Consider the following 13,616-nt stretch of genomic DNA (forward strand, 5'->3'; position numbering starts at 1 on the left):
AATTGTCGTGCTAGAAACCTCATCCAACTACTGATGGATCTGGAGGCAGAGATCCATGACTAGGCCCCAGGTGGATCTCTGGGAGTCCAATTAGCGAGAATGAGGAGGGTTTATATGAGAGAGAATTGTTGAGACCAAGGTCGGATAAAGCACAGAGACAAATAGCCAAACAAACGGAAACACATGAAATATGAACCAATGGCTGAGGGGTCACCAACTGGATCAGGCCCTCTGAGTGGGTGAGACAGTTGATTGGCCTGATCTGTTTGGGAGGCATCCAGGCAGTGGGACCGGGTCCTGTGCTCATTGCATGAGTTGGCTGTTTGAAACCTGGGGCCTATGCAGGGTCCCTTGGCTCAGCATGGGAGGAGGGGACTGGACCTACCTGGACTGAGTCCACCAGGTTGATCTCAGTCTGTGGGGAAGGCTTTGCCCTGGAGGAGATTGGAATGGGGGGCGGGCTGGGGGGAAGGTGAGGGGGGCGGGAGGGGGGAGAACAAGGGAATCTGTGGCTGATATGTAGAACTGAATTGTATTGCAAAATAAAAATTTAAAAAAAAAAAAAAAAAAAGAGTACTTCTCTGGCATGCACCAGGCTTAAGTTCATTCACGGTTGGGAGCAACCAACCAACAGGAAACAGTTCAGAACAGCACTTGAGAGCGAAATTCTAGAATGTTCTATAGCCATATTTGGCAACGAAGGCACTTGCAATGTGGCGAGGGTAACAAGAACTGAATTTTTACTTCCTTGAAAACTGTCAATTTTTTCACCTGGATAGTAGGGACCCTCCGGCTGAAAGGCCTGGCTGGCTAGGCCCAAGGCCTCCTGCTGACCCGTAGGCCTCGCACCTGCTCAGGAGCTCATTGGCACTGCGCAGGCGCTGGGCCTCACGCAGGGCATCCTCTTGGGCCCGGGCTGTGACCGCTGTCTGGTCCTGCAGGCGCTGCAGCTGCTCCTCTAGGCCGCGCCGCTCACTCTCGGTGTCACTGAGCTGCTTGCGCACGGTGCCCAGCAGGTCTTGGCTGGCTTCATAGCGCCCACGCATGTCCTGGAGTATGGGGGTGACGGGGTCTGGAAGAGCCCACTCACTCTCTCCTAACAACTCCATAGCATTGGACATGCCTAAGGCAGCAGAGGGCACCCCTCCACTCCTGTGTCCTCACCTCCCTGCCAACCGGGCAACTCTAGCGCCCCCAGGGTCCGGTATGGAAAACCGCCCAGGAACACCGGCCCCTAGATGCTGACTCCACCCACCGAGGGCCCAGGCCCCGCCCCCTCGTTTCCTCCCTGCAAGCCGGTTCCCAAGCTCCCTTTGTCGGAGGCTCAGATTCTAACTCCCAGACTTGTCTTAGGGTCCTGGCCCCGGGCTTTATCTCCTTTTCTGAGGGCTCCAGCCCCTTTTCTGAGGCACTCCCAACCATCCAGGCACTCCGAGCTCAGATTCTATCTGTAACTCTCTCAGCAGCCGTATTTTTTTTTTTCAGGGCCCCAGTCCCGCCCCCAGGGTCCCTGGCTGCAGGATGCTCAGGCCCGTTAATACCTGGACCTGCAGCTGGCGCTTGTGCAGGGCGGAGTGGATCAGCGTGAGTGTGGAGGAGTCAGAGCAGGCTGGGGACAGGCCTCGGCGCGGAGAACGACCTCGACCCGGGGAGGAGTGCCGTGGTGGGGTCGGGGTCCGCGGGCCAGAGAGTCCCCGCAGGCTGCCGTCAGAGGTGTCCCCAGTGCGCCCTGAGCTGCTGAGCTGGACACCACTCTCTGTGTCCGATAGGGCTGCCTTGGGGGGAGAGAGAAAAGGGGAGTCGAGGTTAGCTGGTAACAGGCATAAGCGAGGCAACATGACACTTCCCACGTGCCCCTTCTCCCAAGAAGCCTTCCTGAGTCCATCTCTGGCAGAATGCAGCCCTCCAGGCAAGGCCTACCATTCACTGTCCTCACAGCCTCACAGGGGTTCCATAGGGGCAAGGCTGGGTGAGCCAGCAGAGGTGGACCACAGCCAAGGTGAAAGGCCCCACCCACTTCCAGTTCATCCCAGGCTCCCAAGGGGTGTGGCGGGGGCTCAGAATTGTTTGGCCAGCCCTGTGTGGGCTGTAACCATACCTGTGCTAGGTCCCTCAGTGTCTGCTGCAGCCCCTCTCCATCCTCAGTGTCCAGGGCTGCCTGCTCCTGGAGCCGCAGAGACTCCTAGTGACAAGAAAGGTTGGTCACAGTCCTGCCAGAGTATGAAGTCACGTCTTCCTGCCCCTCTGGGGTAGCAGTTATGGCTATACCCACAGGCCAGCTGCCCTTACCAAACACATGAGGCCCAGTAAAGTACAGTGCCCTGTCCCAGTCACATGACCTAGTGAAGAAGAACCCAAGCCCTGCCCCAAAAGGAGGTGTGGAGCCCAGGCAGTGCCCTGGAGGTATGCATCTGGAGGGGAGGCAGTGGCAGTCCCCTGGGAGCTCAAGAGGGGGTCCAAGTCCTGACTCCCCATACTGGATTGGAGACCCCGGGCTTTGGTTTCCTCAACTGTGTGATGGCCTGCTGCAGGGAGGTGGAAGGGCACAGAGGAGGTGAGTGTCACTGTGGTAAGCCTGACATGCACTGTGAGGACAGCACCACATTCAACACAGCCCGAGCAGCCTGGCCCTCAGCCAGTAGCCATGGATTTGGCTGGTGCCACATCATGCTGCCACATCTCACCAGGGCCTCCAACTTGTCAGAAAGGGTCCTGTTGACCTGATCCTTCTCTGTGTTCTGGTTCTGAAGGTGCTCCACAGACAGGGCCAGCTCTGTCACTCTGAAGGAAGGAGCAAAGAGGTGAGTGGGGGAGCTGCCTCCGCTTCTCAAGTCCAGCATATGTCCTGTGTTTCCCAAAACTGAGCAAGGACCCTAGGATCTATCTCTCCAGGTATGGGACCTGGAGTAAGTCACGTATCACCTGAGGGCCTCTGATTTCTCAGCTATAAAATGGGAATGAGGTTACTGCTGGCTGAATCTCATGAGAGAGCAGTGGGGACTCACTCGGGAGGCAGGAGTTGAGGTCATACATGTCATCGGAGGTTGAACCATGTAGCCCTGCAGTACGTCTAGACCCCAGTCCTCTGAACCTCAAACACAGTGCCTGGGAAGTCCAGCCAGACTCACCTGGGGAACGGCCCAGCCCTGGTGACCACACTCCCCTCTGAGTCCCCAGGTGACCCCTCTGCAGGGGAGTTGGCCACAGATGGGCCTGCTGCCACCCACCTGGCACTAAGGTCAGCCTTGTCCAGGTCACTCTGCACCTGCAGCTGGGCCAGGTCCTTCTCCCGGAGCAGCTTGGCCCGTAGCTGCTCCTCCAGCTGGGCCTGCAGCAACGCTTGCTTCTCCAGAGCCGCCTCAGCCCGGCTCTCAGCCCGCTGCAGGCTGGCACTCAGTCCCAGGCCCACCTCCTGGACAGCCCGGGATGTCCGGACTAGCTCCCCTCCCAGCTGCAGTAGGTCTCTGAGAGAAAGCAGAGTAAGGGGGTGTGGGATGGTCCCTAAGTACAAATCAAAACTACACTGTAACATTATCTGTCACTATCAGATTATGGAAATAAAGTCACATTATGCCCAACATGGGTAAGGCTGTGGAGAAACTGGCTGTCCCCTATACAGCTGATGAAGGACAAGTGGGCAGAGCCACAGGGGAGGGCAGTTAGGAAAATCCCTGAAAGGTATGAACACCCGGGCCCTTTGCATCTAAGAATGCATCTTCCAGACAGGCTCAGCACAAGGCAGTGACAGATGACTAACGGTAGCATAGCACGTGTGGAAATCCCGGAGATACCAAAACATCCATGAAAAGGAAGATCACTATTAAATAAATGATGGCAGGTCCAGTCAGTGGATCCTACAGCCAAGAAAAACCAATGGGGAAGCTACTCCTGATGTGTGCACCTCCCAGGAAAATGATCAGATGAGGCAGGATTCTTCAAGAACAGCAAAGTTAGCTGAGCAGTGGTGGCGCAACCTTTAATCCCAGCACCCGGGAGGCCAAGGCAGGTGGATCTCTGAGTTCAAGACCAGCCTGCTTTACAGAGTGAGTTCCATGAAAGCCACGGCTGTTTACACAGAGAAACCCTGTCTTGAACAACAACAACAAAAACAACACAACAAAAAACAGCCAAGTTGAGTCAGACGGAAGTACAAAGTTCTCAGGAGACCAAAGCAGGACAGCATCCAGGCTGAGATCTTGCCTCCAAAACCAGGTGTTAGGGACTGAAATGGCTTAGAGGTAAAGGTGCCTGCTGCAAAGCCTGATGACCTGGGTTTGATCTTGGTGACCTACATAGTGGAAGGAGAGCTGACTCCCAAAAGTTGTTCTTGGCTACCACACATGTGCGCACACACACACACACACACACACACACACACACACACACACACACTGCAGAAGCAAAATGGAGAAGAAGCAAAGATGAGATTATACACAGAGTATATGCCCAAAAGACTCTGCCTCCTGAGTGTTGAGACTAAAGGCCGCCGCTGTTGCCGCCCCCCTCCCCACCACCACCACCACTCGGCTAGTGGTACATGTCTTTAATCACAGAATTTGGGAGGCGGAGGCAGAAGGACTCTCTGTGAGTGTGAGACCAGCCTAGTCTACGGTTCAAGCTCGAGGCGACACAGGGCTATATAATGAGATCCTTTCTCAAATTAAAAACAAGGTCCACTTAAAACCCCAACGTGGGCTCGCTCACTCACTCTGAAGTGCAATGCTCAGACCCAACAGCAGGGGGGGCGTGGGAGTGCCTCACAGGCTGTAGGTAACACACAGTAGGTCAAGCATAGTATCAAACACTTCTGATGCAGTTTGCAGCCTGGCATTGGGCCAGAAACACCATCACAGGCTGCAGATACCTGCCCCAGGCCCAGGGCCTCCTGTGGGGGAACACTGCACTGCTGGGGTCCGAGTCTTGCCAAGGAAAAAGCAATCTGCAGCTCTAGCCGTAGATGTGTGCAGGCTCATGCACACAGGAGGCAGCAAAAGCTAGACTACAGGAATCCCTGAGGACAGCAGGCTGGTCCCTGAACAAGAGGCTTAAGGGAAGAAAAAAGTTTAGACAGGTATGGTGTGTGACGCAGACCTGTATTCCCAGCACTTGGAAGAAAAAGATCCAAGTCCTGGGCTGGGACCATGGCTCAGTAGATAGAGTGCTTGCCTAACAAATGCCAAATCCTGGGTTCAGTCCCCAGCAACACATAAACTTGGCATGGTAGCACACGCCTGTAACTCCAGCACACCAATGGAAACAGGAGGGTCAAAGTTCAAAGCCATCATCCTGTACAGTGAGTTCCAGGATAGCCTGGAACACAAACGACTCTAAGAAAGAAAAAATGGGGTTGGGGATTTTGCTCAGTGGTAGAGCGCTTGCCTAGCAAGCGCAAGGTCCTGGCTTTGGTCCTCAGCTCCGGAAAAAAAAAAAAAAATTACAAAAAAATGGCACACGCCTTTAATCCCAGCACTCGGGAGGCAGAGGCAGGCAGATCTCTGTGAGTTCAAGGCCAGCCTGGGCTACAGAGGGAGTTCCAGGAAAAGCATAAAACTACACAGAGAAACCCTGTCTCGAAAAACCAAAAAGAAAAAGAAAGAAAAAAGATTCAAAAATTTAAAAATCTGCTGAGCATGGTAACGCACACCTTTAATCCCAGCACTCAGGAGGCAGAGTAGGTGGATCTCTGAATTGGAGGCTAGCCACAGCTACACAGTGAGATGCTGTCCAAAAAAAATTTTAATCACATTTTGTGAATAGCTACAGCTCCTGATTTAAACAAACTGTAAAGACAAAGAGGGAGGAAGGCTCCAGTCCAAACTCAGCTGTGTTGCAGACTATTTGTTTACACTGTGTGAAGATGTGTCGTTGTAGCTGGTTTAATAAACAGCTGAGTGGCCAATAGCTAGGCAGGAGAGAATAGGGTAGAGAAAGGATCTCGGGATGAATCTAGGCGTGAAAAAGACACAGCTAGACACTGAAGAAGTTGGGCGTACGGTATAGAGGAGAGGTAACTGAGCCACTTGGCAGAATGTAGATTAGAAGAAACAGGTTAAATTAAGTTATAAGAGCTGGTGGGACAAGCCTAAGCTAAAGGCCACGCTTTCATAGTTCATAGTAAGTCTCTGGGTCATTATTTGTGTGCTGGCAGCCAGAGGAAAGTGACTACACAGCTCTCTGCTGTGTGAGCTGAGATGCTCACTCAGCCTCTCTGATCTTTGATGCCTCAGAGGGGCACTGAATACGAGATTAAATATCGTAGGAAGAGCACAGTCCAGCTGAGCCCCAGAAAAGCTGACTGCCTCTCTTCCTGCAAGCTGCCTCCCCATCCCCAGAGGCAGCCCATGGAAGGGTGCACCCCATGCTCCCCAGCAGCCAGGCCTCACCTCTCCGTGCCCATCTTCACCTCGCTGACCAGCCGTCGGAGCCCCATGACCTGCCTCCAGAGGAGGAGCAGACGGCTGTGCTCTCTGCCGAAGTAGGTGTTGAAAGACTGTGGAGACAGACACACGGGGCTCTGGGGACACGGCTGCATTCCTGCCCCAGTGCCCTGCCAGCTGACCTACGGAAGGGTCTGTGTTTCCCCAACGGACCTAGATTGGCCTCCCAGCTGGCAGGGTGTGACCGTGACCATGGACTGGTCACTTAACTTTCTACAGGACTCAATGACAGCGCCTCATCATGAGGAATAGAAGAAACTGAGAACCTGGGCCAGGGCTTACGTAACCAAGGCCAGTTCTCTCTTGATGACCGTGACCACTGCGACTGTGCTCACATGGTCAGGTTCCCTGTCCCTCTCCAGACTTGATCCAACCCTCTGCAGGGTCCCCCCACTGTCATGCTATCCCACTGGCACCCCACTTACCTCTTCCTCACGCCTCCATGCTGCCTCCCTCTGCTCCAGCTCCTTGCAGCTGCGGGTCCAGTCACTGGTCACCTTGCGAATGTCCTCACTCAGAGTCTGGTTGGCCAAGTTTGCCTGGTCCAGCTGCTCCCTCAGCATGGCATTCACCTGGGCCAGGCTGGCACTTCTGGGAGAGCCAGATGGGGGTCGGTGAGCACTTGCTCATTTGTCCAGGAGGCCACCCACTGGCTGTGCCACACCCTCACCTCTGCTGCTCCTCCTCCAGACGCAGAAGGGCGCTGTCCAGGTCCTGGCTGTGTTCTGTGTCCTAGGTGAGGAAGAGAGGAGTCAGGACAGGCAGGAGGAGGGAGGCCTGTGCCTGCCCCACCCTGGCACCCACCCTCAGGCGCTGCTGCTCCAGCTCGGTGGACTTCTCCAGCAACTGCTTCTCCAGCTCAGAGCACTGTTTCTTGTACTGCAGAATCTGGCAATGTGCAGGAAGCGGTGTGAGCCCAGGAGTGAGGGCTGAGTGAAGCGGAGTGAGGCAGGGATGGGGGTGGGCAGCCCTGACCTTGGCCTGCAGCCGCTGCACTAGCTGGGCTTGCCGCTGCTGGCCCTCCTGGTAGGCCTGCAGCTTGCGCCGGTAGGAGGCCTGCTCCTCCTGCAGCTGCCTCCGCAGCTCCACGCTCTGCCGCACCAGCCCCTTGGGCTCCTGCGCCTCCAGCTCCCCAGTCTCCAGCCGCACAGCCTGCTCCAGCTGCAGGGAAGGGCCCTGGGTGAGAGTCTTGTGCTTCAAGCAGGCCCAGGCCTCTTCAGGAGACATCAGCCTGGGCTCAGACCCACAATGCCTTGCAAGCTGATAGCACTCCAAGGAGCAGTCACACGCAGGTAGGCACAGGATGCAGTGCACATGTGTATGACACATGAACATACAAGATGGAGCTTGCATGAGCATACAGCTGGACCAGGCATGGACACACAGGCAGGGCAATGCATAGGCTTACAGAGCATGGCACACAGATGGGACATGCTTGGGCACACAGGGCAGGCATGGCTGGTGTGGGCACACAGGACAGGCATGGGCACACAGATGGGACATGTTTGGGCACACAGGGCAGGCATAGGCTAGTGTGGGCACCCAGATGGGACATGCTTGGACACACAGGGCAGGTACAGGCACACAATGCCTAGGAATATATGTGGGGTAGGCATGGGCACACAGATGGGACAGCTTGGGCACACAGGGCAGGCATGGGCTGGTGTGGGCACACAGATGGGACATGCTTGGACATACAGGGCAGGTACAGGCACACAATGCCTGGGAATATATGTGGGGTGGGCATGGGCACACAGATGAGACATGCTTGGACACACGGGGCAGGAATGGACACATAGATGAGTATATTTGGACACACAGGACAGGCACAGGCACACAATATATTCCATGCAGACATGGGAATATCTGTGGGGTGGGCATGGGCACACAGATGGGACACACTTGGACACACAGGGCAGGAATGGACACATAGATGAGATATACTTGGACACACAGGACAGGCACAGGCACACAATATATTCCATGCAGACATGGGAATATATGTGGGGTGGGCATGGGCACACAGATGGGACATGCTTGGACACACAGGGCAGGAGTGGACACATAGATGAGATATACTTGGACACTCGGGACAGGCACAGGCACACAATGCAGACATGGGAATATATGTGGGGTGGGCATGGGCATGCAGATAGAGCAGGTATAGGCACACAGACAGGCAAGTATAGGCACACAGAAGAGACAGGCATGTGCAGGTAAGCCTACCACCACATGTCTGCAAACGCATGCCCTGGAGGCAGACTGCAGAAGTACCAGTCTGCTGTGTGCATTCTCTGCCACTCTTTCAGAACACGAGTCCACCCCACTATGGTTTAGCCTCAGTCTGCTGCCATGTCTCCCCACCCCTCTCCCTTCCCCAAGGCAAGCTCAGGAAAGCCTGGATTTTTGTTCCCTTTGGATTTGAATACCTAGGATATTGGCTGTAGGGTGCCCCTGGCTCATACTCGGGGAATATTTAAGATCAGTGAACTAACGAGAGTGCATAGTGAATCTATTCAGAACAGAGGGGTCAGTATGCATAAGATCTGAGCTCACAGAGAGCACACATAATGCACAAAGGCAGTCTCCAGTGTCCCAGAGTAACACACGTGCTTCCAATAAACACACCTTAAGATATGTATGCACCCATCTAGCACTGCTTTGCCTCCCTAACCCCACCTCTCCCTCACCTCACAGGACCCTCCCCTGTCCAGGTTCCTCCACTCCAGGTATGTGCAGTGTGCCACCCTCAGACCCCATGGGTACACAGAGGAGGCCTGTCCACTAGCCCTCTCAAACCCCCTGTTCAGGTGCCCGACAGTCCTGGATACTCTTCCTGGGTACTCTTCCCTCAGCTTCTGGATGTCAGGGAAGGGGTTAAGGGAGAAAGGACTGAAGATGAGCAGACTTAGGGTCAGGAGCACATACAGGGACTGAGGACAGCCAATGGATGATTCCCAGCCTAGCTGACTGATGCCACCACACTTACCCAAGCACCCAGGCTTTTCTTACCCACACTAACCTGGGGTTCAGGCCAGGTCAGTGGCCCTCCAGGCCTGTACTAGGCCAGTGTACCTGGTAGATGCTCTGAGCGCCACCCTCAGCAGTGGTGGTGGGTAGGGTGATGTGCTGATTGGCATGACACCAACAGGGAGGGGTTGAAGAACACAGCACAGACTGCTAAGGGAGCGGCAACAGGAACTTTCTGAGTCTGTGGCAAATGTCCACAGAGAGCCCCAAGCAAGTAGAGAAGTGGACAGTATCGACATCTGTCACACAGCCCTGAGATATGTGTGCGCCGTGCATCGGTGAGTGTGCCTCAGAGAGTGGGGCGTGGTTAGCCATGTCTCCACATGGGACCCTGCATGCCTTGGATGCACTGGGTGTGTGCTGACATTTGTGTCCGGGCCTTCTCATGATCCAGGATGAGGTGGCTATGGACCACAGGGGTGGTGCACACATTATGTCCATCTGTATGCACCAGGACATGTGCTTATGTGGCTGTGTATGCCAGGGAGGCGTGGCATGACGTGAACTGGGGGCCTGGGGAAGAGAGTCTGGGCTCCTTGGGTCACGGTTAACGGCAATGACTGCACCGTGCATGTGTGAGTGCCTTTGTGGGCTGACAGATGATGGCTCTTGCTGGCTTCTGTCCTTTCTGCTGTCTGTGTCCAGCCAGGAGATGCATACAGTGCACTGTGCAGGTGGTTACTGGATGCAGAGGTGCTGTGATTGCTCACCAGAGTGCCGCTCTGTGCCAGGGCAGGGCTGTGTGGTATCTGGCTACCTACAGTCTGTGAGTCTGAGTGCATCCACAGGGTGGGTTTGTTTCTATGTGTTGTGTTCTAGGTGGGGTCTATTTGTGACCTGCACTGTGTGTGCTTTGTACACCCATGTGACCCCAGCGCTACTGGCTTCTGTGGTGGGGAAGGGTTTTGGCTGGTTCCTAGGGACTCCACCTGTTTCCCCGGTGCTTAGTGCCAGGCTACTGCAGGCCATGCCGCACCTCTCTCCACAGACTGCCCTTCACAAAAGAGCCTTTCGATGTGACTTGCAATTCCAATGGAAAGGAGGCTGCCACAAGAATGGATGAAAGTCGTTTGCTGTCTCCTTAGCAACTGCTGCTCTGCTGCCCCAGTAAACTCTCTAAGCCCAGGTTGCCATGGACACTGGGGGAACCCAGGGAATCTGTTCCCTAGAGCCAAGGAATAATAATGCCACTGCCTCTTTCCCACCTACCTCACCCTACCCCTGTTTCTTGGGGATACTGAGGTACACTATTACTTGGGAGATGACCTCTGGGAGTCCTGCCTCAGTTTCTCCACAGGACATCCAATGAGCAGAGCATGAATCCTGACTCTTGTCCCACTCCCCGTCCCAGGGGGATGTGGGATTTGAAGGATGAGAACAACTTCACTAGCTGTCCCGACCTAGTCCACCATGCCAGTGTGGCCACAGGGCACCTGTCACGGCAGGCCCAGGTTGAAGAGAGTATCAGCCGATGTATCATACAACCACAGCCCTGGACACAGCCCTGTCCAGCTTCACCACTGACCTTGGGCCTAGCATGCTTTTCTGCGGACCTCAGTTTCTCCATCTGTAATAAGGTGATCACTGGGTTCTTATGCTCTCTGTAGACTACCCCCCCAACTCCAGGAAAGGCCTTCAAGGTCATTTTCATCCAATTTCTGCCTCCGTGAGGGGTCTCACCCAAACTCTCTCAGACACAGAACAATTAAAAGCCCAGGCAATTTGTGGGAATATGAGGGAAGGTCTAGATGGGCACAGCCCCTCAGCCCCCACTGCAGACCCCCAGCAGCTATGTCCCAGAAGAGAAGGGACCTGCCACCCCACACCTCTCCTCCCCTTCCTTGTCAATCGGGGGCAGTGTGAGCTTCAGTTGCTGAAGTTGGCACCTAAGAGGTAGTCCCCAGGGGACTGGCACAGTGCTCTGGGCCAAGAAGGGTCTAACCAGCAGGAGGCTGATTCTGGCCCATCAACAGTACCAACCCAGGACTCCTGCCACCCTGTCTCTGCACCCCCTGCAGACCCCAAGAAATGAATTCCTGAGTGTCCTCAAAGCTAGGGAACCACCATGGGGTCCCCACTCTGCTCCTTGGCAAGTCCCAACAAGTCAGAGGCTTGTCTGAGCAGGCAGTACCAGGACATGCTCCACAACCAGAGGGTGTACAGAAACACACACAAGACAATACACAGGGCTCCATACAGACAGGGCCTCCCACCAGTGGACGCTATAGGAGCCAGCAGGCTCTCTGCACACCCCCAAAACAAAGGCAATACATAGTCCTGGCCTGGGAGCCAGGACACCAGGAGTCTTGTCTTAACTGGCTGTGTGACACAAGGCGTGGTGCTTTCTCTCTCTGAGCCTCTATTTTCCCCTTGGTTAAATGGGTACTATAACGGTACAGACTTTGGTACAGTAAATAGAAAGGACCCAGGATATTTCTGGCACATAGTATGCATTCCTTAAATGGTAGCTGCCTTTTTGCTTTTTGTTTTTCGAGACAGGGTTTCTCTGTGTAGCCCTGGCTGTCCTGGAACTTGCTCTAGTAGCCCAGGCTGGCCTCACACTCACAGAGATCCGCCTGCCTCTGCCACCCCAGTGCTGGGACTAAAGGCGTGCTCCACCACGCTCGGCCAATGGTAGCTACTATTATAACCATTATCTGCGTACACACTCCATCCTTCACCCAACTCTTCTCAACCTTACACCACCAGCAACTCCCCAAGGTCACATGAACTCAAGGCCATTCCAGCTGGCAGAGCTGCAGTCTGAACCTGGTGCCCATCCTCACACAGTCAGTGGGCCTGGTCAGGACATCTCCCTACCCCACCCACGCCGGGCCCCAGCAGCACCCACCCTCTCACTGATGGCATTGTACTTGATAGCAAGCTCATCACGCTCGGCACGGCTCTGGGCCAGCAGGTCCTCCACACGGGACAGCTCCTGCTGCAGCAGCTGGTTCTCCTCCTGCAGTGACAGCAGCGAAGCCATCTCTGGGACCTGGGGAGGGGCTGGCAAGGGACAAAGAGCTGAGGTTGATTTCCGTCTAGTGCAGAAGGGCACCACCCAAACAGGTGTCCTACTCGTTCCTGCGACAAGACGATGGGCCGGGGCCCTGGGAGGACCCTGGGTGTGTGTGGCTGCAGCACCTGAGGGCCAAGAGAGCCGAGGGACAAGAAGGCTGGCAAGAGAGGCCAAGAACTAGAGTTGTGTAGAAACAACCACAGCCAGTGTGGCCACATCCCCAGAACATGCAGGAGAGAGGCTCTAGCTAGGAGTCAAGAGAACATCTTTCTGTACCCACCCACCCCGGGGACACGAAGCTCTGAATCCTCCTTTTCTGAGGACTAGTCTCCTTGGGGCCTCAATTTTACTCATCTGTTAAATGGGTGGAACAGTAATCAGACCATGCCAGGAAAGCGATCAAGCCTTATTCAAAGTCAGGGCTTCTTATAACTTTGCTTTGTTCCCTTGTTTTCTGTGAGGCAAGGTAGCCTAGGCTGGCATAGAACCCATGATCCTCTCCCTCTGCCCCTCGAGTGCTGAGATTTTAGACAAGCACCATCATGACCAGTCCTCTCATAACCAGGGCTTAAGATAGTAGAGGTTAGCTTGGGAAGAGGAAGGAGAGGAGAGGAAAGGCCGGAGGAGAAACCCATCCCCCTCCCCTGTGGGCTCTACTCTGACCCTGAAAAACATGGATACATACTGCAGGCCTTGTAGCCTTGGGTGGGGGGTTTGTTAAGTCTCCTCGACTCTGCCGTCCCAGCATCCCTGGTCCACTCAAAGAGACCGCCCAGCCCTGATCTGGAAACTGAACCAGACTGTAGCAGCGATTCAGAAAAACACCAGCAGAACAGCTGCCAGCGCTCCACACCACCAACTAACCAGCTGACCTCATGACCAGGCACTCAGGCAGGCTGCATAACCTGGTCATGCATGCCACATACCAGGAGGCACTGCGGCCATCAGGCCTTTGCAGGAGCCTGGTCTGAACCGAGCTGCCTCCCCACGTAATCTCAGTCTCAGACAGCTCACACCATCCCTGGGAGGAAATGCAGAATTTGGTGTTCAAATCTGAAGCAGGGAGCAGAGAGGGTTTGCCCGCCTTCTCCTCTAGCTGTGCCACAGGGGGAATAAATAAAATAAGTTTG

At 54.8% G+C, this 13,616-nt stretch overlaps 1 protein-coding gene across 1 annotated transcript in view; it reads right to left on the reverse strand.

The window, feature by feature from the left end:
* Crocc (ciliary rootlet coiled-coil, rootletin) overlaps positions 1-12,473 on the reverse strand; it is a 47,708-nt gene extending 35,235 nt beyond the window's left edge. The window contains exons 1-11 of the mRNA XM_059255316.1: positions 12,319-12,473; positions 7,413-7,598; positions 7,242-7,325; positions 7,108-7,169; positions 6,863-7,028; positions 6,384-6,490; positions 3,228-3,464; positions 2,685-2,781; positions 2,099-2,182; positions 1,542-1,775; positions 850-1,049 (exon numbers count right to left, since the gene is read on the reverse strand). Of these exons, the coding sequence (XP_059111299.1) occupies positions 850-1,049; positions 1,542-1,775; positions 2,099-2,182; positions 2,685-2,781; positions 3,228-3,464; positions 6,384-6,490; positions 6,863-7,028; positions 7,108-7,169; positions 7,242-7,325; positions 7,413-7,598; positions 12,319-12,453 (1,592 nt within the window). The 5' untranslated portion in view covers positions 12,454-12,473. The remainder of the gene's footprint in view (positions 1-849; positions 1,050-1,541; positions 1,776-2,098; positions 2,183-2,684; positions 2,782-3,227; positions 3,465-6,383; positions 6,491-6,862; positions 7,029-7,107; positions 7,170-7,241; positions 7,326-7,412; positions 7,599-12,318) is intronic.
* Positions 12,474-13,616: the final 1,143 nt, after the last annotated feature.

The sequence above is a fragment of the Peromyscus eremicus genome, chromosome 2, assembly GCF_949786415.1.
Source record: "Peromyscus eremicus chromosome 2, PerEre_H2_v1, whole genome shotgun sequence".
NCBI lineage: Eukaryota > Metazoa > Chordata > Mammalia > Rodentia > Cricetidae > Peromyscus > Peromyscus eremicus.